The following is a 25,320-nucleotide window of genomic DNA, read 5'->3' on the forward strand; positions in this document are numbered from 1 at the left end:
ATTTGAGAGAAACCGGAATATCTACCAAGAAAGCAAAAGTGTGTGTGCTTGGATAATATTTATAACATTTGATCAATAAAAGGAAAGGGGTAATGATCTTTCTAGTAGATTTATTTAATTTACTGAAATAAATTACTATCCTATAACCATTTACTATTCTTTGTAGAATAAGCTCATTTTATCATTAGGAACGAGAGTTATAGCACCTTTCTTAGGAACATAATGAACGTGACTTATCCATCTACTATGAGCAATAGGATAAACTATACCGGCCTTGAGAAGTTTTAATATCTCAGTTTTTACCACCTCTTTCATCTTAGGATTGAGACAACGTTGATGATCAACCATAGGGTTAGCATCCGATTCCATATTAATCTTGTGCTGACATAGAGTGGGACTTATGCCCATAAGATCATCAATAGTATATCCAATAGTAGACATGTGCTTCTTTAGAGTTTCAAGTAATCTCTTTTCTTTATGCTCTAAAAGGTTAGCACTCATAATAATAGGATATATCTGCTTTTCATCAAGATAAGCATATTTCATCCTTATTAGGCAATTATTTTTCATGCGGTTGTCTACCAAACTTGGAGAAATTAAATTCATGAGATATATCACCAAAGCTTACTTTGACCTTCTTAGTAGCATAATTAATTTCAGCATTAACATTTTTCAAGAAAGGTCTACCAAATATAATGGGACAAAAGTTATCTTGTTCTGAACCAATTACTAGGAATTCAGTGGGGTACTTTTCTTTTCCACACAAGACTTCAACATCTCTAACAATCCCAAGTGGTGAAATAGTATCATAGTTTGCAAGTTTAACAGTGACAACTATATATCCAATCTCAGAGGGTGCTACATCATGCATAATTTCTTGATGCAATGTAAAAGGTATAGCACTAACAGTAGCACCAATGTCACACAAGCCATGGTAGCATTGATCTTCAATTTTAACTAAAATAAAAGTCATACATACAATTGGCTTATTTTTATCGAGGTCAACTCAATTGTTTCTAACAGGTTTTGCAATTCTAGAAGCTTCATCACACAGGTAAATAACCTACCCATCAGTATTATCAACTAGGAGATCTTTAACTATAGCAACATTAGGCTCAACATTTATTTGTTCAGAAGGTTTCAGTGTCTTAACATGACTTTAGTTAACCACTGTTGTAGCTTTGGCATGTCCACTAATCCTAATGGGAAAAGGAGGTTTCTCAATGTAGGCAGTAGGAACAACTGCATCAACATGGCTAAAAATTATTTCTTCCTTCTTAATTTAACAGGTTCCTCAGATTATTTTAAAGGGAAGGATGATATTTAAACCACTTCTCCTTTGGAAGATCAACATGGGTAGCAAAAGATTCACAGAAAGTAGCTACTATCTCAGAGTCAATACCATATTTATTGCTAAACTCAAGGAAGGAAGTAGTTTCCATAAAATATTTAACACAATCAAAATTAAGATTTATACCTAGATATTTACCTTCGTCGAGTTTCCAATCTTAATAGTCGCGTTTAATCCTTATCAGAAGACCCCATTTCAATATTCTCCTTTATATAGGAACGATGTAGCACAAGAATCAAGTAATGCTTGATCATCATGAGAAAGCCGAGCATAAATTTTTTGTATAATTATCTCTCTCGAGAGAGCTCATGGTTGGGTAAAGTGTGCACCATAGACTTAATCCTTCCCCAAGCTTTAGCAGTACTTTCTCCTTCATGAGGCCAGCAATTATAATTAAAGTTTCAATCACAATGAACTAGATGCATAGGATAAAACTTCTCATGAAATTCCAGCTTCAAGCGGTTCCAGTCCCATGATCCAATATCATCCAATAGCCTGTATCACATTAATGCTTCTTCGTCCAAAGATTGAGGGAAAAATTTCTTCTTAACTTTGTCTCCGGGTAGACCTAAAAACTTAAACATACAAATCTCACCAACATGTATCACATGGCAATCAGGATGAGTTGAACGGTTATAAGGATTAGCCAACAGTTTCTCTACCATACGTGAAGGAATCTCATAATAAATATTTTCAATAGGTTCAGAAGGTTGAGGAAGAACTTTCCCAACTCCCGTTCAAGGAAAATATGCCCCGAACAAGCCACTCAAAGGGTGATTGTTCATAGTGACAAGCAATAGTAAATTTCAGCACGTACTGAAAATGTTTCCTTACCAATTTCCACTTAGCAAAGGCACTTCACTCCCTCGCAATAGCGCCAAAAAAGAGTCTTGATGACGCACAAGTATAGGGGTTCAATCTTAGTCCTTTCAATAAGCAAGAGTGTCGAACCCAAAGAGGAGCAGAATGAAATGACAAGTGGTTTTCATCAAGGTATTCTCTGCAAGTGATGTAAGTAACAATGATAGATAATTTTTTAGCAAGATAATTCATAACAAGTGACAAGTATCAATAGTAGCAGGTTCAGCAAGGCAGCCCAATCCTTTTTGTAGCTAAGGACAAGCCTGAAAGTACTCTTATATTAAGCAAGCGCTCCCGAGGACGCATGTGAATTTTTGTCTAGTCATGTTCATCATGTTGAGTTGATTCACGTTCGCTACTATGATAATTTGATATGTGGGTGGACCGGTGCTAAGGGGTTGTTCTTACTTGAACAAACAACCAACTTATGTTTACTTTTTCTAGAAAGCATCCACAACTATGAAAGAAGAATTAAAATAAATCTAACCATAGCATTAAATGTGTGGATCCAAATCAGCCCCTCATGACGCAATGCATAAACTGGGGTTTAAGCTTGTGTCACTCTCGCAACTCATCATCCACGTGTTACTCGACAATGACTTCCCTTAGGCCCATAACATGGTGAAGTGTCTTGTAGTCGACGTTCAAATGACACCACTAAGAGAAGTAACAACACACATATCATCAAAATATCGAACGAATACCAACTTTACATGATTACTCATAGCAAGACTTCTCCCATGTCCTCAGGAACAATAATTACTGCTCACACCTCATCAACATGTTCAAGATCAAAGGTATAATAATAATGATTAAGGATATGAACATAATATCTTCCACCAAGTAATCCAACAAGCATCAACTACACAAGATGTAATCAACACAACTAGTAACCGAGAGGTACCAATCTGAAGGTTTGAGACAAAGATTGAATACAAGAGATGAACTAGGGTTGGAGACGAGATTGTGCTGGTGAAGATGTTGATGAAGATTGGTCCTCCGATGAAGGAGGGTTCGTTGGTGATGACGATGACTTTGATTTCCCCCTCCTAGAGGGGAGTTCCCGGCAGAATCTCTCTGTCCGAGAGCAAAATGGCCTCTGCCGAGGTATCCGCCTCGAGACGGCGGCGCTTCTTCCTGAAAGGTTGCTGTTGATTTTTTTTCTAGGTCAAAACACATCATATAGGAGAAGAGGTGCGTCGAGAGGCCTGTACGGGCCCCACAAGCCATCAGGTCGCCCCGAGGGGGGTGGGCACGCCATGTTGGCTTATGGCTAGCAGGTGGCCCCCTGTGGTATATTTTTTGGCCCAATAATTCTTAAATAATCCACAAAAATTCTCCTTAAAGTTTTAGTTCATTTAGAGTATGGTGATTTTTTTTGCCTTTTTCTCTATTTCCCGGTCCAGAATTCCATTTTCCACATATTTCCCTCTTTGCATGTATCTTGCATATTTAGAGAGAAAGGCATAAGAATTGTATGATAATAGGGAATAATGGACAAGAATAACACAAACATCAATAAGGAATCATGATGCAAAATGGACGTTTCACTCTAGTTTGCTAGAATTGCACAGCTATTGTGCAAATGTGGCTAAAGTAATTGAGTTTATAGAGTAGCTAAACTAGATACATTAGAAGTCTGAGTAAATAAGTTAGTTCAGAAGGCTAAATATATGGACGATGTTTGTTGTAACATTGTTGTTGTCAATGTGTAGTGCTTAAAATAGTTTATTACATGGTAGACATGATCATTTTTTACTTGTAGTAAATTAGGAATGTAACAAATTGGGTAAGTAATCTACCAAGTACTAAGTTAGTGTGGTTGGTAAAATAGGAAAGTAGTCTCTAATAAATGGTAGAGGTGATCATTGTACGTGTAGTTGCTAGTATCGTTTAGGAAATAGTAAATTATGATCTATTTAATGGACGTGGCTACCGAACGCAGCAGCGTCCGCTCGCGGTAGCGGGCGCACCTGAGGATAACCAACCACATGCATTTATTAGCGTTTCAAAAAATTCAAAAAGTCATAACTTATGAACCAAGTGTCCGAATGACGATCCGTTTTCACGGCTGTATTTCTTACGACGAGCTCTTCAAAACTAGATCCCATATAGATATGTTTCGACGAACTTTTTTTTGAGCAACTTATGTGCTAGATGAGGCAACTTTAGTTCAATAGCCAAGCAACTCCTGTCCCCCCTTAGTATGACTATCTATCAGCAAAGAATTCTTTTAAGTTGGTTACCACGACTAACAGTTGACTAGATTCACCTCTAAAAGCTTTACATAATTAAAAAATTATGATCAGTTGCCTATGATTGATGCTTAGTTGCCTACAAATACTGTGAAATTGCTCAATTTTGATGCTCAGCTGCCTACAAAATACTATGAAATTCTCAATTTTGATGCTGAGTTGCCTATTACTCATGGTCAATTGCCTACCTTTGATGTTCAGTTTCCTGCCATTAATGATATTTGTGAATAGTTGCCATAATTGCACTCGAGTATCACAAAAGTTTAGCAACTTTTAGTGTGTTTTTCGCGCAGCTCGAGTGCATTCAACAAGCAACTCATGTGTATACACAAGATGCAATTCATCTAGCATCAAAGTTGCTTTTGCTTAGCACTAAAATTGCCTCATATAGCATCGAAGTTGCTTTTGAACAAATTCTTTAAAACATATTCATATGGGATCTCATTTTTAAGAGTTCGTCATGAGGAACCCAACGGTGAAAACGTATCATAATTTCGACACACGGTTTGATAGTTATAGCTTTTTGAATTTTTTCATACAAGAATTAATGGACATCCAACGCATGCGGAGCCGAGCATGCACATCCGACGCATAATTTAACCATTTTAGTTTGGAAATAGCTGACCACATTTGCCATGTGGTTGCTAAAGGGTGAAGTTATCTGACCTTCTAGTCAAGATAGATAATTTTGCAGGAATTTTCGTTGATAGGTGCTGCCTCTTGAGCTTGCATTGGTTTTTCCCTTGAAGAGGAAAGGGTGATGCAGCACAGGAGCAGTAAGTATTTCCCTCAGTTTGAGAACCAAGGTATCAATCCGGTAGGAGAATTGCGTCAAGTCGAGAGTACCCGCGCAAACACAAAAGAGCTTGCACCCAACGCTATAAAGGGGTTGTCAATCCCTTTAAGATTGATTGCAAACTGAGATCTAAAGGCGGAAAGTGCAACGAAGTAAAAGAGTAAGGCTGAAAATATGGTGTGAAGTAGACCCGACGGCCATAGTGTTCACTAGAGGCTTCTCTCAAAATAGCAAATATTACGGTGGGTGAACAAATTACTGTCGAGCAATTGATAGAACCGCGCAAAGTCATGACGATATCTAAGGCAATGATCATACATATAGGCATCACGTCCGAGACAAGTAGACCGATACTTTCCGCATCTACTACTACTACTCCACACATCGACCGCTATCAGCATGCATCTAGTGTATTGAGTTCATGACGAACAGTGTAACACCTTAAGAAAGATGACATGATGTAGAGGGATAAACTCAAACCAATGATGAAAACCCCATCTTTTTACCCGTGATGGGAACAACATGATGCGTGCCTCGCTACCCCTTCTGTCACTGGGTGAGGTCACCGCACGGTATGAACCCAAAACCAAGCACTTCTCCCATTGCAAGAATCATAGATCAAGTTGGCCAAACAAAACCCACAGCTCAAAGAGAATTACAAGGATATGAAATCATGCATATAAGAGATCAGAAGAAACTCAAATAAGATTCATAGATAATCTGATCATAAATCCACAATTCATCGGATCTCGACAAACACACCGTAAAAGAAGATTACATCGGATAGATCTCTATGGAGATCATGGAGAACTTTGTATTGAAGATCCAAGAGAGAGAAGAAGCCATCTAGCTACTAGCTATGGACCCGAAGGTCTATGGTGAACTACTCACGCATCATTGAAGAAGTCATGGTGTTGATGAAGAATCCCTCCGTATCCGAATCCCCTCTAGCAGGGCACCATAACGTGCCCTAGATGGGATCTTGCGGAGACAGAAGCTTGCGGCGGCGGAGAAGTTTTTTCGTGGATCTCTCGCGCACTTTTGAAATTTTTCTGGATTTATAGGCGAAAGAGGTAGGGCAGACGTGCCACACGGGGCCCACAAGCCTGCTAGGCGCGGGCCCCCTTGGCCGCGCCTAGGGGGCTTGTGGGGTCCCCTGGTGGCCCTTGCCTTGGTCCTCAAGTCTGGCGCGTATCTTCTGTTCCGGCAAAAATCTTTTTAGAAGTTTTATTCCGTTTGGACATCGTTTAAAATCCTCCTCTGAAAAGGGTCAAAAACACGGGAAAAACAGGAACTGGCACTTGGCACTGAGTTATTAAGTTAGTCCCAAAAAAGATATAAATGGCATACAAAACATCCAAAGTTTGACAAGATAATAACATGGAACTATCAAAAATTATAGATACGTTGGAGACGTATCAAGCATCCCCAAGCTTAACTCCTGCTCGTCCTTGAGTAGGGAAGTGATAAAGACTGAATTTTTGATGTGGAATGCTAACTAACAGAGTTGTCCTTTGTAACTTCTTTCATGTGACATGAATGTTCAGATCCGTAAGATTCAAAACAACAGTTTGCTATTGACATGAAAACAATAATACTTCAAGCAAACTAGCAAGGTAATCATGAACTTTCGTAATAACAAGGCCAATGAAAGTCATCCCTACAAAATCATATAGTCTGGCTATGCTCCATCATCCTCACACAACTAATTTAAATCATGCATAACCCAGGTATTGGCCAAGTAATTGTTTTTGCACAATTACTTTCTCAAACCTTTTACAACTATCATGCAATACATGAGCGTGAGCCATGGATATAGCACTATAGGTGGAATAGAGTGTGGTGGTGGTTGTGAGACAAAAAGGAGGAGATGGTCACATTGACTCGGCGTATCAAAGGGCTATGGAGATGCCCATTAATAGATATCAATGTGAATGAGTAGGGATTGCCATGCAAAGGATGCACTAGAGCTATAAGTATGTGAAAGCTCAAAAGGAGAACTAGTGGGTGTGCATCCAACTTGCTTGCTCACGAAGACCTAGGGCAATTTGAGGAAGCCCATCATTGGAATATACTAGCCAAGTTATATAATAAAGATCCCCACTAGTATATGGTGGTGACAAAACAAGAGGCTCTCAATCATGATGAACATGGTGCTATTATGAAGCACAAGTGTGGAAGAAGATAGTAGCATTGTCCCTTCTCTCTTTTTCTCTTTTTTTTATTTGGTCTCTTTGGCCTCTTTTTTTCTCTCTTCTCTTTTTTTATTTGGGCTCTTTGGCCTCTCTTTTTTCCTCACATGGGACAACGCTCTAATAATGACGATCATCACACTTTTATTTACTCACAACTCAAAGCTTAGAACGATGATGACTCTATAGGAAATGCCTCCCGCAGTGTACCGGAATGTGCAACGATCTAGCTTGGCGTATGACGTTGAAACATCTCGCTAGCTATTGATGATCATGCAATGGCAATATGAGAGTGACGACACAAGTCATGAGACGGAATGGTGGGAGTTGCATGGCAATATATCTCGGAATGGCTATGAAAATGCCATAGTAGGTAGGTATGGTGGCTGTTTTGAGGAAGGCATATGGTGGGTTTGTGTACAAGCAAAATTTGCGCGACACTAGAGAGGCTAGCAATGGTGGAAGGTGAAAGTGAATCTATACCATGGACTCACATTAGTCATGAAGAACTCACATACTTGTTGCGAAAGTTTTTATCCGTAATCGAAACAGAGTGCTAAATGCATACTCCTAGGGGAAGGGTTTGTAGGTGTTAACCATCGCACGATCCCGACCGCAACACAAAGGATGACAATCAATAGATCAATCATGCTCCGACTTCCTAACATAGCGGTTCACCATATGTCCATGTTACGGGAATCATTAACTTCAACAAAAGTATTTCTAGATTCACAACACCCTACTAACATAACTCTTAATATTACCAAATCCACGTCTCAAAACTAATTGAGAGGAATCGAACTTCTCTTTCTACTCAACGCACATGAAGATGGAAGTTTTTGTATCCTCTTTGGGTACCTATCACCTTTGGGACTACATTCATAGGACAAACCAACTACCAAGTCACGCACCGCCGTGCTCTAAAAGATCTAAGTGAAGCACGATGAGCATTCTAGCAAATCCACGATGAGTGCACGTGTCTCTCAAAAGGTGTGCATCAAGGATGATTGTAACACAACAAAAAAAATACTCCTACGATACAAGACGCTCCAAGCAAAATACATATCATGTGGTGAATAAAAATATAGCTCCAAGTAATGTTACCGATGGATTGAAGACGAAAGAGGGGATGCCTTCCCGAGGCATCCACAAGTTTATGCTTTTTGGTGTCCTTGAATTTGGCTTGGGATGCCTTGGGCATCCCCAAGCTTGAGCTCTTTCCACTCTTTATCCCTTTGTCCAGGAGAACATCACCCAAAACTTGAAAACTTCACAACACAAAACTTAAACAGAAACTCGTGATATCATTAGCACAAGAAAACAAACTACCACCTCATTAGGTACTGTAGCAAACTTGAATTCTATTCATATTGGTGTTAGATTACTATATTCTCACTTTTCCATGGCTAGTACCCACGATATTATCCATAGTTTCATGAAAACGAGCAACCAACTCAACAAAAACAGAATCTGTCAAAAACACACTAGTCTGTAGCAATCTGTATACTTCGTATACTTCTGGTACCTCCAAAATTCTGCAAAATTACGACTGCCTGGGAAAAGGCATATGAACCAGCAGAAAAAAGAATCAACTCAAAATCTCTTTTTGATTAAAAATGAAAAATAATCTCGTGAGCGAAAAGTTTGTGTCTTTTTCCAGCAGGATCAAACAACCATCACGAAGACTAGTCATAAAGGTTTTGCTTGGCTCAAACACAAAAAGAAACACAAAAAACACAATCATAACAGAATTAGGATGGTTTGGACGCAACAAAACAGAAAGAAAAATATAAATTTATTGGGTTGCCTCCCAACAAGCGCTATTGTTTAACGCCCTTAGCTAGGCATAAGGCGATAGAATCACGTATCGTCGTCTTTGGTGCTCAAACCATAAGTAGCCCTCATCATAGATTCATAAGGCAATATTATGTTCTTTCTAGGAAAATGCTCCATGCCCTTCTTTAAAGGGAATTTAAATCTAATATTCCCTTCCTTCATATCGATGATAGCACCGATAGTCCTTAGGAAAGGTCTACCAAGAATGATAGAGCATGTAGGATTGCAATCAATGTCAAGAACAATGAAATCCACGGGTACATTGTTCCTATTTGCAATAATAAGAACATCATTGATCCTTCCCATGGGTTTCTTGACAGTAGAATCTGCAAGATGCAAATTAAGAGAACACTCCTCAATCTCATTAAAACCCAGAACATCACATAAAGACTTTGGAATCGCGGAACACTAGCACCCAAATCACACAAAGCATTGCATTCATAGTTTTTGATTTTGATTTTGATAGTAGGTTCTCACTCATCATGAAGCTTTATAGGGATTGAAACTTCCAATTCAAGTTTCTCTTCAAGAGATTTTATCATAGCTTCGACGATATGATCGGTAAAGGCCTTGTTTTGGCTATAAGCGTGTGGAGAGTTTAGCATGTATTACATCAAGGATATGCATTCAATCAAGGAGCAACTATCATAATTGAATTCCTTAAAATACAAACTAGTAATTTCATTACTACTCAAGGTTTTAATATCTTCTACTCCTCTTTCAATGCTTTTAGCATCAAGATAGATGGACTCCGAATCATTGGGGCGCTTTTCAACCAAAGTGGATTCATATACAGCCCCATCATCATTAGGTTTGATAGAAGAAAACAAAGATTCAATGGGAGTCACACCAAGCACTTTAAGATCTTCATGATTCTTATCACGAGAACACGCCCTTTTAAGCCATTCATGTCTAGCACGAATTTGGGCGGTTCTTTCTTTGCTCTCACTCATGGAAACACGCATGGCTTTCAAAGTTTCATCCATATTGATCTTGGGAGGAGCACATCTAACTTTCAAATCATCAATATCACTAGACATTCTATCAACGCTCCTAGCCAAATCGTCAATCTTGAGTAGTTTTTCCTCTATGGACGCATTGAAAATCTTTTGCGAGTTGATAAAATATTTGATATTACTCTCTAGATCAGAGGGTAATCTATTGTATTTCCATGAGTATTGTTGTAGGAGTTGCCAAAGTTATTAGAGGGGCTACTAGGAAAAGGCCTAGGAACATAGTTTCCTCTAAAAGCATTGTTGTTGCCAAAATTATTCCTACCAAAAAAATTAACGTTCAAGCTAGCGTTGCTACTCTCAATCAAGGAAGACAAGGGCATATCATTAGGATCTAAAGGAGCACTTCTACTAGCACTCAATGAGTTAATTTCTTCTATAGCGTGTACCTTCTTACTAGTAGGTGACCTTTCAGTGTGCCACTGAGAGTAGTTCGTCATGATATTGTCTAGGAGTTTTGTGGCTTCTCCTAACGTGATTTCCATGAACGTTCCACCTGAGGCGGAGTCCAATATATTTCTAGAAGCGAAATTCAAACCAGCGTAAAAGATTTGTATAATCATCCAAAGACTCATGCCATGAGCGGGACAATTTCTAATCATCAATTTCATTCTCTCCCAAGATTGTGCAACATGTTCATGATCAAGTTGCTTAAAATTCATGATATCATTACGGAGAGAGATAATCTTTGCCGACGGAAAATACTTGGATATATAAGGATCTTTGCACTTGTTCCAAGAATCAATACTATTTTTGGGCAAAGACGAAAACCAAGTTTTTTCTCAATTTAATCACATCATTATACACATCTTTTTTCTTTTGCATATCGCAAAGCTCAATAAAGGTATTAAGATGGGATGCGGCATCTTCACTAGGAAGGCCGGAGAATTGCTCTTTCATAACAAGATTCAGCAAAGCAACATTGATTTCGTATGACTCCGCACTAGTGGCGGGAGCAATCGGAGTACTAATAAAATCATTATTATTAGTATTTGAGAAGTCACAAAGTTTGGTGTTTTCAGTCATGGTGACTTCGGCAAGCAAGCAAGCACACAAGCGAACAGAAAGCAAGCGAGAGAAAAGGGCGAACGAAAAAGGCAAAGGAAAAAGGCAATTGTTTTGTAAATTTTTGTTTTTCAGAAATGGGGGAGAGGAAAACGAGAGGCAAATAATTAAATGCAAGAGATGAGTTTGCGACACTTACTTGGATGAGTTCTTGCTTGATCCTCCGCGGCAACGGCGCCAGAAATCCTTCTGCTGCCTCTTGAGCTTGCGTTGGTTTTTCCCTTGAAGAGGAAAGAGTGATGCAACACAGGAGCAGTAAATATTTCCCTCAGTTTGAGAACCAAGGTATCAATCCAGTGGGAGAATCACGTCAAGTCCAGAGTACCTGCGCAAACACAAAAGAGCTTGCACCCAACGCTATAAAGGGGTTGTCAATCCCTTCAATATTGATTGAAAACTGAGATCTGAAGGTGGAAAGTGCAGCGAAGTAAAAGAGTAAGGCTGAAAATATGGTGTGAAGTAGACCCGGTGGCCATAGTGTTCACTAGAGGCTTCTCTCAAAATAACAAATATTACGGTGGGTGAACAAATTACGGTCGAGCAATTGGTAGAACCGCGCAAAGTCATGACGATATCTAAGGCAATGATCATACATATAGGCATCACGTCCGAGACAAGTAGACCGATACTTTCTGCATGTACTACTATTAGTCCACACATCGACCGCTATCCAGCATGCATCTAGTGTATTGAGTTCATGACGAATAGAGTAACGCCTTAAGCAAGATGACATGATGTAGAGGGATAAACTCAAACCAATGATGAAAACCCCATCTTTTTACCCTTGATGGCAACAACACGATGCGTGCCTCGCTACCACTTCTGTCACTGGGTGAGGTCACCGCACGGCATGAACCCAAAACCAAGCACTTCTCCCATTGCAAGAATCATAGAACAAGTTGGCCAAACAAAACCCACAACTCGAAGATAATTACAAGGATATGAAATCATGCATATAAGAGATCAGAAGAAACTCAAATAATATTCATAGATAATCTGATCATAAATCCAAAATTCACCGGATCTCCACAAACACACCACAAAATAAGATTACATCGGATAGATCTCCATGAAGATCATGGATAACTTTGTATTGAAGATCCAAGAGAGAGAAGAATCCATCTAGCTACTAGCTATGGACCCGATGGTCTATGGTGAACTACTCACGCATCATCAGAGAGGTCATGGTGTTGATGAAGAAGCCCTCCGTATCTGAATCCCCCCTTCGGCAGGGCACCAGAACATGCCCCAGATGGGATCTTGCGGAGATAGAAGCTTGCGACGGTGGAAAAGTATTTTCGTGGATCTCTCGCGCATTTTTGGATTTTTTTGGATTTATAGGCGGAAGAGGTAGGGAAGACGTGCCACACGGGGCCCACAAGCCTGCTAGGCGCACCCCCTAGCAGCGCCTAGGGGGCTTGTGGGGTCCTCTGCTAGCCCCTGCCTTGGTTCTCAAGTCTGGCGCGTATCTTCTGTTTTGGAAAAAATCTTTTCGGAAGTTTTATCCCGTTTGGACACCGTTTAAAATCCTCCTGTGAAAAGGGTCAAAAACACGGAAAAAACAGGAACTTGCACTTGGCACTGAGTCAATAAGTTAGTCCCAAAAAGATATAAAAGGCATACAAAACATCCAAAGTTTGACAAGATAATAGCATTGGACTATCAAAAATTATAGATACGTTTGAGACGTATCAATAGGCGATCATACTACGCACATTAATAAGAAGTTGCTTTTCTTTAGCACTAAAGTTGCCTAAATATCACTCCACAATTTCTCAAAAAAAGTTTTTCCAAACCTATCCATATGGGATCTAGTTTTGAAGAGCTCGTCGTAAGAAACATAGCCTTGAAAACGGATCGTCGTTTTGAGGCTCCGCTCAAAAGTTATAGTATTTTGAAAAAAACAAAATGGAATATAATGGAATGACTTGATGTACACTTCCGTGTGAGGGTGCGCTCGTTCCAGCCAAATAGTGCAGCTGCACTTTTTAGTATTCGGGCTATTTAATATGACTACTCTATTTTTGAAAATGGTATGCCCCTGTTCTAGCTAGCAAAGATCTAGAGAGGTAGTCTTTACTAGAATTTTTGCTAGATGTCACAAGTAGTCTAGTGCTAAAATTATTACTAGCTAGCAGAGGTAAAATATATGTCAATGTTACTAATTTTTTTCTAGCTAACAAAGGAAAATAGTTATGTTAGTACATTAAATCATTAATCAAATTAGGTAATGTTAGAGATAGTTGAGTAAATGAAGGAGGTTCATTAAATGGGAAGTAATAAATTAGGAAAATAATGGAGTTGGTTTTGGTAAATGATCTAGGTACATTAGTAAATTTAATTCTCAAAAATTAGGAAGTAACAAATTTGAAACTGGAGTTGTCAAGTGGGTTGATGCTCCTTGGCATGTAATACTATAGAGATGCCTCCTCAAGCTCTCGAAAATGTTTCATGAGGCAAATTATGAGGTGGGCAAACTTAAGTAGGAGAATGAGGAATTTAAGAGGCAGTACAACCACCTCGTTGGTGATATCGATAACTATTTGGTTAGCAATAGACACGGGTGAATGGGATGAACCACCATAAGGCAATGAAGGCTGGTAGTCAACAAAACAAGAAGGAAGAGCTTTAGAAGGCCAACATGAAGATTGATAAGGGAATGAAGTAACTCAATTTTTAATATAAGGAGATCAAGCAATTGTCATCATGAATCTAAAGAAGGAGAGGGGTGAGTTAAAAACAAGAGGGGAGAGCTCAAGGAGGAGAAGGAAGAGATGGACATGCTGGAATATAACATTGTTGATTTGGTGAAAGTTAGGTAGGGGAACAGGGGGCAAGCTTCTCAAGATCAAGGCAATGCTTGATGAGTGGTGTTAGTGTACTCCTATGTTAAGTATTGTCTTATGAAATATAGAGTTGGCCCAGGAACTATGAATCAATCATATGGCGATGTAAATGTATATTTTACGAACATGTTGTTTTTGTAGTAGTGATCAAAGTCGGTAGACTCGTATGTTAGGTGTGTATTTTTGCAACACTGTGGTTCTAGTAGTACTAATCTCAGTAGGCTATAATCCTACAACTGATGTGATGATCATGTGATAATAATCTAGTGTTGTGAAGATCATGGAGTGGTGTTCATTTTGTGATGTGAACTTCGTGTAAACATGTTCCAACAGTGCAAGTTCTATTGCTTTTGTGGTATTGGTTTAATGATGACTACACTTAGTTTTATGGTGAACAACATATGGTGGCAGTGCACATTTTACAAACCTATGATGATCATGTTGTGATAACAACTGATGGAGCCACATGAGGTCACTATTGATTGCTCCAAGGACATGTTGTAATGCTCTAGATCGACCTGGTAGAAACAAAGGCGTTATGTGATCACTTTGTGAGTATAACTTCCTATGAACTTCAAGTGAACCTGTGATGCTAGTACCAATGATACTGTAATGAACTTTCTATGTTGACGTTTGAACTTCAAAGAGTACAAACAACATTTCAGAAATGAATAGAACATACAATATCGTACCAAGTGTTCAACATTGATATAAACAGTAGTTCATAAATGGATAGTTCAACTCACACAATCAAACAATGCATTTCTTGAAACAAAGAAGAAGGAAAAGAAATAGAAATCATAAATCATAATCAACTAAGCCATCTCGAAGGTTGTTGGGTTCTACCATAGGTGCATCGCATGGAAATAAAAACATTCTATGCGAATGCGCAGAACATCCAAGAACATGCTACAGATATGGATCACGGATCGCTACCACTAGACGCATAGTGTCGTCCAGCGGAAGTAGAGTTGGGGCAGCGCATCCGCGTGTCTCGTCTCCTCCAGGCCCGATCTCCCTCGAATAGTCGATCCCTAGATCCCACGTACAGGTTCTCTGGAGCGGCACAAGTGCATCGCCCCTAACGGTATCCGCGCGTGTAGGAGGAACACCATGCGACAGACTGCTAGGTCCGATGCGGCGAGTGGAGGTGGCTAGTTGCAACACATGCAAAACCCTAAAGATAACGCTGAAGCGATTAGCTGAATAAATGTGCCGCACCTCCACTATTTATAGGCATCCACCATGGGCACAACTCTTGGTCCTCATAGGGATACTAAAGCCCACGCGTTCCTTCCCTTAAGCGCGCGACCCCTTAGGTTCTTGTTTACTTGGTTGCGGTTCAGATCATATCCTGCTCGACTAGTCATTAGTGGCCTCTAGCAAAGCATGCCGACTCCAAGCGTCCGACGAAGCTGGTTAGGCGAACATGTACTTCATACTTAAGTTCCCTTTATCACACTATACATGTTGTTGTGCTCAAAGCAACATGGTCATCCATATTGTGGCATGACCTCTTTCTCGTTCCGGTGAATCCGACCAACACTTTGGATTACCTCATAATCCTCATCGCATGGCCAAGCTTATCCACGTTGGATCACCCGAGGGGCCCACCTTATATCTCTCTAATCGGAGGGGCAAATCCCATCTTGCTCGACCATGCCTCGCAGCATGGGTTTGGACAAGCCTGAAACCTACCTTTGTAACTGCCTAGTTAAATAGTAGCATTTGGTCGTTTCAAAGCAAGTTTTTCACCTTCCCGAGTACATGTGCCACCTCAGGTCTTAGGACATAGAACGTATGCGATGGGGAACGTTGCATGGGAAACAAAAAATTTCCTACGCACACATAAGACCTATCCATGGTGATGACCATCAATGAGAGGAGAGATCAATCCACATACCCTTGTAGATCGCTAAGCGGGAAGCGTTAAGAAATGCGGTTGATGTAGTCGAACATCTTCGTGATCCAAATCGCATGCCGTCCTGCGATCCAATCACGATCTTGTGCCGAACGGACGACACCTCCGTGTTCAGCACACGTACAACTCGATGACGATCTCTGCCTTGTTGATCCAGCAAGAGGGGCGAAGAAGTAGATGAATTCTCTGACATCGCGACGACATGGCGGTGATGGTGGAGGAGCTGATCCGGCAGGGCTACGCCGTGCATTGCCGAACTAGCCTACGGGGTGTCACAAAGTAGTGGAGGGAGAGGAGCTACGTCGTGGCTTATTGCGCGGCTATCCTCTCTCCTCTCCACTGTATATAGGTGGAAGGGAGGGGTGGCTCCCTAGGGAAACCCCTAGGGTTGGCCGGTGGCGCACAAGGGCAGGAGTCCTCCTCCAATTCGGTTTTGTGGAGGAGTCCTCCTCCTAGTGGGATTGACCCACCTCCTCACTATTCGGCCGAATAGGCCCATGAGGCTGGCCACGCAGCCCACTAGGGGCTGGTGCGCCACCTCTAGGCCTATGTGGTTCTCCTCCGGGTTGGTGGCCCCTCCCGGTGAACCCCGAGAACCCATTCATCACTCCCGGTACTTTACCGGTAATGCCCGAAAATTTCCGGAACCTGAATACATCTTTATTATATATCAATCTTCGTCTCCAAACCATTCCGGAACTCCTCGTGATGTACGGGATCTCATCTGGGACTCTGAACAATATTCCGTGACCAACATACATAATTCAACTATACCGAAACATCACTGAACCTTAAGTGTGCAGACCCTCTGGGTTCGAGAACTATGTGGACATGAACGAGACACTCTCCAGTCAATAACCAATAGGGGGACCTGGATGTACATATTGGCTCCTACATATTCTACGAAGATCTTCATCTGTTGAACCTCTATGTCAAGGATTGAGTTAATCTCGTATATTATTCCCTTTGTCCTTTGGAATGTTACTTGCCCGAGTTTCGATCGTCGGTATCTCTATACCTTGTTCATTCTCGTTACTAGAAAGTCTCTTTACTAGTTCCGTAATACAAAATCCCGTGACTAACTCTTTGGTCACATTGCTTGCAAGGCTTGTTGTGATGTTGTATTACCGAGTGGGCCCTGAGATACCTTTCCGTCACACAGGGTGAAAAATGCCAGTCTTGATCCATGCTAACTCTACTGACACCTTCGGAGATATATGTAGAGTACCTTTATAGTTATCCAGTTACGTTGCGATGTTTGATACACACAAGGTATTCTTCCAGTGTCAGTGAATTACATGATCTCATGGTCATAGGAACATATACTTGACATGCAGAAAACAGTGGCAATAAGCAGACACGATCACATGCTATGTTCATAGTTTGGGTCTTGTTCATCACATCATTCTCCTGATGATGTGATCCCGTTATCAAGTGACAAATGTTGTCTATGGCCAGGAAGCCTTGACCATCTTTGATTAACGAGCTAGTCCAATAGAGGCTTACTTGGGACAGTGTATTGTCTATGCATCCACACATGTATTTGAGTTTCCAATCAATACAATTCTAGCATGAATAATAAACGATTATCTTAAAGAAGGAAATATAGTAATAACTATTTTATCATTGCCTCTAGGGCATATTTCCAATAGTATGTTGTACTAGAGACTCACACATGATCTATCGCTGCATCTCATAGTTGGGTTTGTCCTACTCAGACCGTGTTAAAAAGGACCAAGAGAAAACTACTTGCACATGCCCTTTTGGAACTGATGCTTATAGACATATGCCTTTTGGTTTATGCAATGCACATGCTACCTTTCAAAGATGCATGGCTGCTATATTGTCTTACTGATGTGAAAAGATCGTTGATGTTTTCATGGATGATTTTTCCATTTACGAGACTTCTTTTGATGATTGCTTGAGCAACTTTGATCGAGTTTTGCAGAGATGTGAATAAACTAATCTTGTTTTGAATTGGGAGAAGTGCCACTTTATGGTGAATGAAGGTATAATACTCGGGCATAAAATTTCTGAACGGGGCGTTGAGGTAGACAAAGCTAAAGTTGATGCAATAGAGAAAATGCCATGTCCGAAAGATATCAAAGGTAAAAGAAGTTTTCTTGGTCATGCTGGTTTTTTTGGCGTTTCATTAATGATTTCTAAGCCACCAACAAATCTTCTTCAAAAAGACATTCCTTTTTTATGATGATTGTGTAGAAGCCTCTGAAATACTTAAGGAAGCCTTGATTCCTGCACCTATCATACAACCATGTGATTGGAATCTACCTTTTGATATTATGTGTGATGCTAGTGATTTTTCCGTTGGTGCTGTTCTAGGGAAAATAGTAGACAAGAAATTGAATGGTATTCATTATGCTAGTAAGACCCTAGACACTTCTCAAAGAAATTATGCTACCACTGAGAAGGAATTTTTAGTAGTCATGTTTGCATGTGATAATTTTAGATCTTAGATTGTTGGTTCCAAAGTTATTATTCACACTGATCATGCTTCTATAAAATACCTTATGGAAAAGAAAGATGCTAAACCTAGACTTATTAAGTGGGTGCTTTTACTTGAAGAGTTTGACTTGCATATCATCGATAGGAAGAGAGCTGAACACCCTGTACCAGATAACTTGTCTAGGATGGAAAATTTTCTTGATGACCCACTACCAATTGATGATAGTTATTCTGATGGGAAACTTGCTTCTATAAACACTTTGCATATTGCTCCTTGGTATGCAGATTATTCTAATTATATTGTTGCTAAATATATACCACCTAATTTCACCTACCAACAAAAGAAAAAAAATCTTTAATGATTTGCGACATTACTTTTGGGATGACCAATATCTTTATAAAGAAGGAGTGGATGGTGTTATTAGACGTTGTGTGCGTGAGCATGAATAGGGACAAATACTATGAAAATCTCACTCTGAAGCTTATGGAGGACACCATGTTGGTGATAGAACTGCACACAAGGTACTACAGACCGGTTTTGTTGGCCTAATCTTTTTAAAGTTGCTCGTGAGTATGTCCTTTCTTGTGATGAATGTTAAAGAATTGGTAACTTGGTCGACGTCAGGAAATGACTATGAACTATTCACTTGCTACTGAACCATTTGATGTTTGGGGCTTTGATTTTGTGGCACCTTTTACTTCCTCTAACGGGTATACTCATATCTTAGTTTCTGTTTTTACGTTATGCAATTGGTAGAAGTTATTTGAACTAGTAGTGCTGATCATAACACTTCTTATAAAATTCTTAAAGATATTATCTTTGCAAGGTTTGGAGTCCCTAGTTATTTAATGATGGATGTTGGTTCACATTTTATTCATGGTGCTTTTCGTAAACTGCTAGCTAAATATGATGTTAACCATAGAATTGCATCACCTTATCATCCTCAGTCTAGTGGACAACTTGAATTAAAGAACTCAACTATGATGTTAAACTTGTTGGTGAAAAGAAGCTATTTGATATTAGTTCATTACACGGATGGAGAACACAAGCTTATGAAAATGCCAAACTGTTTAAGGAAAAAACTTAAAATATGGCATGACAAGAGAACCCAGAAACGGGAATTCAATGTAGGAGACTTGGTTCTTTTGTACAATCCTTGTTTCAGATTTTTTTGTAGGTAAGCTTCTTTCCAAATGAGAAGGCCCTTATGTTGTTGAGGAGGGTTATCGCTCCAGTGCTATAAATATGAACAACTTCGAAGGCAAAACCCCAAGGGTGGTAGAGGGGCTAAGAATTAAGCACTATATCTCAGGTATGCCCTTTAATATTGAAAGTAACATTATCCAAGTTCCGACTCTCGAAGAACACATAAGAAGGACCTATGGAACACCGTGAACGCTAAAAAAGGGTAAGCATGTGATACGGTAAGTAAACCGACTCCAAATGTTCCAAAAAAGTGAGTGGGAACTCTGTATGTACAAGAAAGTGAGTGGGAGTTGTGTAGCAATTCTCATATTATATGTGGATGACATATTGTTGATGGGAAATGATATAGAACTTTTGGAAAGCATAAAGGCCTATTTGAACGCGTGTTTTTCAATGAAGGACCTTGGAGAAGTTGCTTACATATTAGGCATCAAGATCTATAGAGATAGATCGAGGCGCCTCATTGGGCTTTCACAAAGCACATACCTTGACAAGATATTGAAGAGTTTCAATATGAATAAGTCCAAGAAGGGGTTTTTGCCTGTATTGCAAGGTGTGAGGTTGAGCACAACTCAATGCCCGACCACGACAGAAGTTAGAGAAAAGATGAGTACCGCCCCCTATGCTTCAACCATAGGCTCTATTATGTATGCCGTGTTGTGTACCAGACCTGTTGTGAACCTTGCCATAACTTTGGTAGGGAGGTACCAAAGTGATCCTGAAGTGGATCACTCGATAGCGGTCAAGAATATCCTTAAGTACCTGAAAAGGACTAAAGATATGTTTCTCGTTTATGGAGGTGCCGAAGATCTTGTCGTAAAGGGTTACGTCGATGCTAGCTTCGACACAGATCCGGATGACTCCAAGTCAGATCCGGATGACTCCAAGTCACAAACCGGATACGTGTATATTTTGAATGGTGGGGCAGTCAACTGGTGCAATTGCAAGCAAGTGAAGGATTTCATCACCGGCCTAGGAGTAATTCCGAGTGCGTCGGGCCCGATGACTCTCTTCTGTGACAATACTGGAGCTATTGCCATAGCCAAGGAGCCCAGGTTTCACAAGAAGACCAAGCACATCAAGGGACACTTCAACTCCATTCGTGGATACATTCAGGATGGAGATATAGATATTTGTAAAGTACATATGGATCTGAATGCCGCAGATCCGCTGACTAAACCTCTTCCACGAGTGAAACATGATCGACACAAGAACTCTATGGGTGTTCGATTCATCACAATGTAACTAGATTATTGACTCTAGTGCAAGTGGGAGTCTATTGGAAATATGCCCTAGAGGCAATAATAAAATTGTTATTATTATATTTCCTTGTTCATGATAATTGTCTATTGTTCATGCTATTATTGTATTAACCAGAAACCGTAATACATGTGTGAATACATAGACCAAAACATGTCCCTAGTGAGCCTCTAGTTGGCTAGCTCGTTGATCAATAGATGGTCATGGTTTCATTTCCATGGACACTGGATGTCGTTGATAACGGGATCACATCATTAGAAGAATGATGTGATGGACAAGACCCAATCCTAAGCATAGCACAAGATCGTGTAGTTCGTCTGCTAGAGCTTTTATAATCTCAAGTATCATTTCCTTAGACCATCAGACTGCGCAACTCCCGGATACTGTAGGAATGCTTTGGGTGTATCAAACGTCACAAGTAACTGGATGATTATAAAGGTGCACTACAGGTATCTCCGAAAGTGTCTGTTGGGTTGGTACGAATCAAGACTGGGATTTGTCACTTCGTGTGACGGAGAGGTATCTCTGGGCCCACTCGGTAATACATCATCATAATGAGCTCAATGTGACTAAGGAGTTAGCCACGGGATCATGTGTTACGGAACGAGTAAAGAGACTTGCCGGTAACGAGATTGAACAAGGTTTAGGGATACCGACGATCGAATCTCGGGCAAGTATCATACCGGTAGATAAAGGGAATTGTATACGGGATTAAGTGAATCCTTGACATCGTGGTTCATCCGATGAGATCATCGTGGAACATGTGGGAGCCAACATGGGTATCCAGATCCCGTTGTTGGTTATTGGCCGGAGAGATGTCTCGATCATGTCTGCATGGTTCCCGAACCCGTAGGGTCTACACAATTAAGGTTCAGTGACGCTAAAGTTGTAATGGGAATTGTATATGTGGTTACCGAAGGTTGTTAGGAGTCCCGGATGAGATCCCGGATGTCACGAGGAGTTGCGGAATAGTCCGGACGTGAAGATTTATATATGGGAAGTCCAGTTTCAGTCACCGGAAAGGTTTCGGGGTTTATGGGTATTGTATCGGGACCACCGAAAGGGTACCGGGGTCCACTGGGAGGGCCCACCTGTCCCGGAGGGCCACATAGGCCGAAAGTGGGAGGAAACCATCTCCTGGTGGGCTGGTGCGAGTCATCATAGGAGACCCAAGGTGCCTAGGGCAAAACCCTAGGGCGTTGGGCTGCCTCCCTCCAACTTCGGAGGCAAGCCACCCCTAGGGCAGCCGCCGCCCCTCCTAGGGAAACCTAGGGTGGTCGGCCCCCTCTCCCTCCCTCCTACAAATAGTGGGGGTTTTGGAAGGCCTGCACACACCTTGAACCTCTCCCCTTGGTGCAACCCTATCTCTCCACTTCTCCTCCTCCGCGGTGCTTAGCGAAGTCGTGCCGGAGAACCATAAGCTCCACCGCCACCACGCCATCGTGCTGCCGGAGCTCTCCCTCAACTTCTCCTTTACCCTTGCTGGATCAAGAAGGAGGAGACGTCCCCGGGCTGTAGGTGTGTTGAACGCGGAGGCACCGTTCGTTCGGTGCTTGGATCGGATCGCCGCGAGTACGACTCCATCGACCGCGTTCATAGTAACGCTTCCGCTTAGCGATCTTCAACGGTATGAAGATGCTCTCCCTCTCTCGTTGCTGGTTTCTCCTAGTTTGATCTTGATAACGTATGAATTTGTTTGAATTATTACTATGTTCCCCAACATAATGCAGGTTATAAAACCTCGCTACGGCTTACATGTTAGTTGTAGCGCGTGTTGAGAGGTCACGCTGCTATTATAGCTAGCCCACGGGACACGATGAGGGCCTTGTAGTAGTACCGCTGCCTATCAAGACCCACGCTGCTCCTAATTTTTACCTGTAGCGATGTCTCTTTGCGAGCGCTACTGCTAATTCTCAGTCTATAGGATTTTTTCTAGTTGTGTGCGTCAAAAGTGGTGTTATAAAAAAATAGTGGTGGTAAACTGGAACCCAGCCTCAAATATTCTGGCTTTTTGTAATTTCTCGGTAAAGACTAGATAGATTTTTTATTTTTATTTTAAGAGTTGTTGTTGTTGTTGTTGTATTTTGAGATGGGATAGGGTTATCGTTCATTAGGACGTGCTGTTGATGAAAAACAAATGGTAAGTTTTGCCTTGCTGGGCTGTACGAAGTCGAGCACCCGGTAAAATGTCATGGATTTGAGCCACAACAGATGAAGGAAAAAACATGACCTCGAGACAAGGGATTTCCGGAAGATTCTTGCCTCAGCAACTAGGTGCACCGTTGGCTTTACGCGACGGAAGGAGTAAACTTCACACTCCTGGATGGATTCTTTGCTTCAGGTCCACGATCTCATCTGCTCACGTACGTACGCCGCTTGTATATCCCTCTAATCAACAGTTACATATATAGTATAATCAAATTGGCTAAGCCACTTCCGCAAAAAAAAAAAAAAGGCCAAGCCACGTACACTACACACACTGCACCCTTCGTTCATTTTAGGCCTTATTTATTTCGTGCACGTTACTTACCTATACGGAGTATATGCTACAGCCTACAGCACGAGTAAATCCGACCGTCACATGCATGCACGTATATATGGTAATCACCCAAGCGACATGACATTCTGACAGAATTAATTGCATGGTTTGCGTTGTCCTGGCTAAGATTCCTTTATTGGTAATTAACGGCGACTTGGATGCCCTCGTCTCCAATGGAAGCATCACCCTCTGCCACACTTCGCCTCCGTGAAAAACTATGTCTATGTCAATTAGCAACTTTCTTCCAGTGATCCAGCTAGGTCAGAGGCAGGGCATCTCTTGAGAAACTAGCCAACAGCGCTGTACTAATTACCCTTGTCTCTCTCGGAGTGTGCAGTCTCTCTCAACAGCGCACACATGCGTCGTCGGCGTCGACCGATATAAATAACTGCTCGCTTCGCACACTCCGGTCGCCATCCATCTCCTTGTTGCTCAACTCGCTTCTCTAGCTCTAAGCCTCAAGCTGGCAGCCTCAAGTGCTCTAGCTCCTAACGGATACTACGCTAGAGATATCCGGCCGGCCGCCGGCGGCGCTGATACACTGCAGGCACATACGACGGTCGCGTGCATGGCCGGCGGGTCGCCGTGCGCGTCGTGCAAGCTGCTCCGGCGGCGGTGCACCAAGGACTGCATCTTCGCGCCCTTCTTCCCCGCCGACGACCCCCACAAGTTCGCCATCGTTCACAAGGTCTTTGGCGCCAGCAACGTCAGCAAGATGCTCCTGGTACGTACATGCAGTACGTAGCTAGAGTAAATGATATGTACCTCATGCAATGATGCAGAGGGAGGCACGCAGACCCTAACACATGAGATGCCATTATTTTCAGGAGCTGCCGGTGCAGCAGCGCGGGGACGCGGTGAGCAGCCTGGTGTACGAGGCGAACGCGCGGGTGAGGGACCCGGTGTACGGCTGCGTGGGGGCCATCTCCTTCCTGCAGAACCAGGTGTCGCAGCTGCAGATGCAGCTCGCCGTCGCGCAGGCCGAGATCCTGTGCATCCAGATGCAGCAGCGAGACGGCTGCCAGTCCCAGGACGACGCGGGACGAAACGACGGCCACAGCCTGGCGGCCATGCAGCAGATGGTCGTCGACGACACAGCGGCGGCAGAGGCTTTCCTGATGCAGAACGGCGGCGGCGGGTTCCCGCCGCAGCTGATGAGCAGCTACGGCGGCGCGCCGGCCTCCAACGTGCATCACTACGGGCAGCAGGACCACCTCAAGAGGGAGTCCCTGTGGACGTAGCTAGCTAGTCAAAGTCAACTTGTGTAGGACTTAGCTTGTCGCTAGCTATGCGCGTGTAGGGGTTTAGGTTAATTCCGTTCCGGTGACTATTCTCTTCTTCTTTTTTACATTTTGAACTCTCTCCCTCTCTCTAGTGTTGTTGTTGTTGTGTTGTGCGTGTTTGATGATCCAGAATTAGCAGGAGATCCATGCTTTTGTGGTCATTAGCATGTCCTTGCTTCGCTTGCTCATTATTGTCTTTGTTTACCTGACCTCTGGATATCTTTCAGCTTTTCCTCCTTTTGCCCAACCTGCTTTAGTGACATTGTTTTGTCCTATTTATTCATGACTAGTTAATTCTCATATACATTAGGATCCTTATGCACATCACACGATTATTGTCATGGCCTTCTACTCTTCTTTTCCCGTGGTGGTGGTCGTCTTTTATGCTCTACTAGATGACCGGTTTGCGCCCATACGGCGCAAAAAGCGAGA

General features: G+C 41.7%; 1 protein-coding gene across 1 annotated transcript; it reads left to right on the forward strand.

Annotated features, from left to right (window-relative positions):
• The first annotated feature begins 23,949 nt into the window (after positions 1–23,949).
• Positions 23,950–25,105, forward strand: LOC123412469 (LOB domain-containing protein 12). The gene is made up of 2 exons (XM_045105419.1): positions 23,950–24,329; positions 24,433–25,105. Exons 1-2 carry the CDS (start codon positions 24,174–24,176, stop codon positions 24,844–24,846), a joined length of 570 nt encoding a protein of 189 aa, XP_044961354.1. The 5' UTR covers positions 23,950–24,173; the 3' UTR covers positions 24,847–25,105.
• Positions 25,106–25,320: the final 215 nt, after the last annotated feature.

The sequence above is a fragment of the Hordeum vulgare genome, chromosome 1H, assembly GCF_904849725.1.
Source record: "Hordeum vulgare subsp. vulgare chromosome 1H, MorexV3_pseudomolecules_assembly, whole genome shotgun sequence".
NCBI lineage: Eukaryota > Viridiplantae > Streptophyta > Magnoliopsida > Poales > Poaceae > Hordeum > Hordeum vulgare.

Coding starts and splice junctions, on each gene's coding strand:
- LOC123412469 (XM_045105419.1), top strand. CDS start 24,174: ATGGCCGGCGGGTCGCCGTGCGCGTCGTGCAAGCTGCTCCGGCGGCGG. Junction 24,330..24,432: donor ACGTCAGCAAGATGCTCCTG/GTACGTACATGC, acceptor CATTATTTTCAG/GAGCTGCCGGTGCAGCAGCG.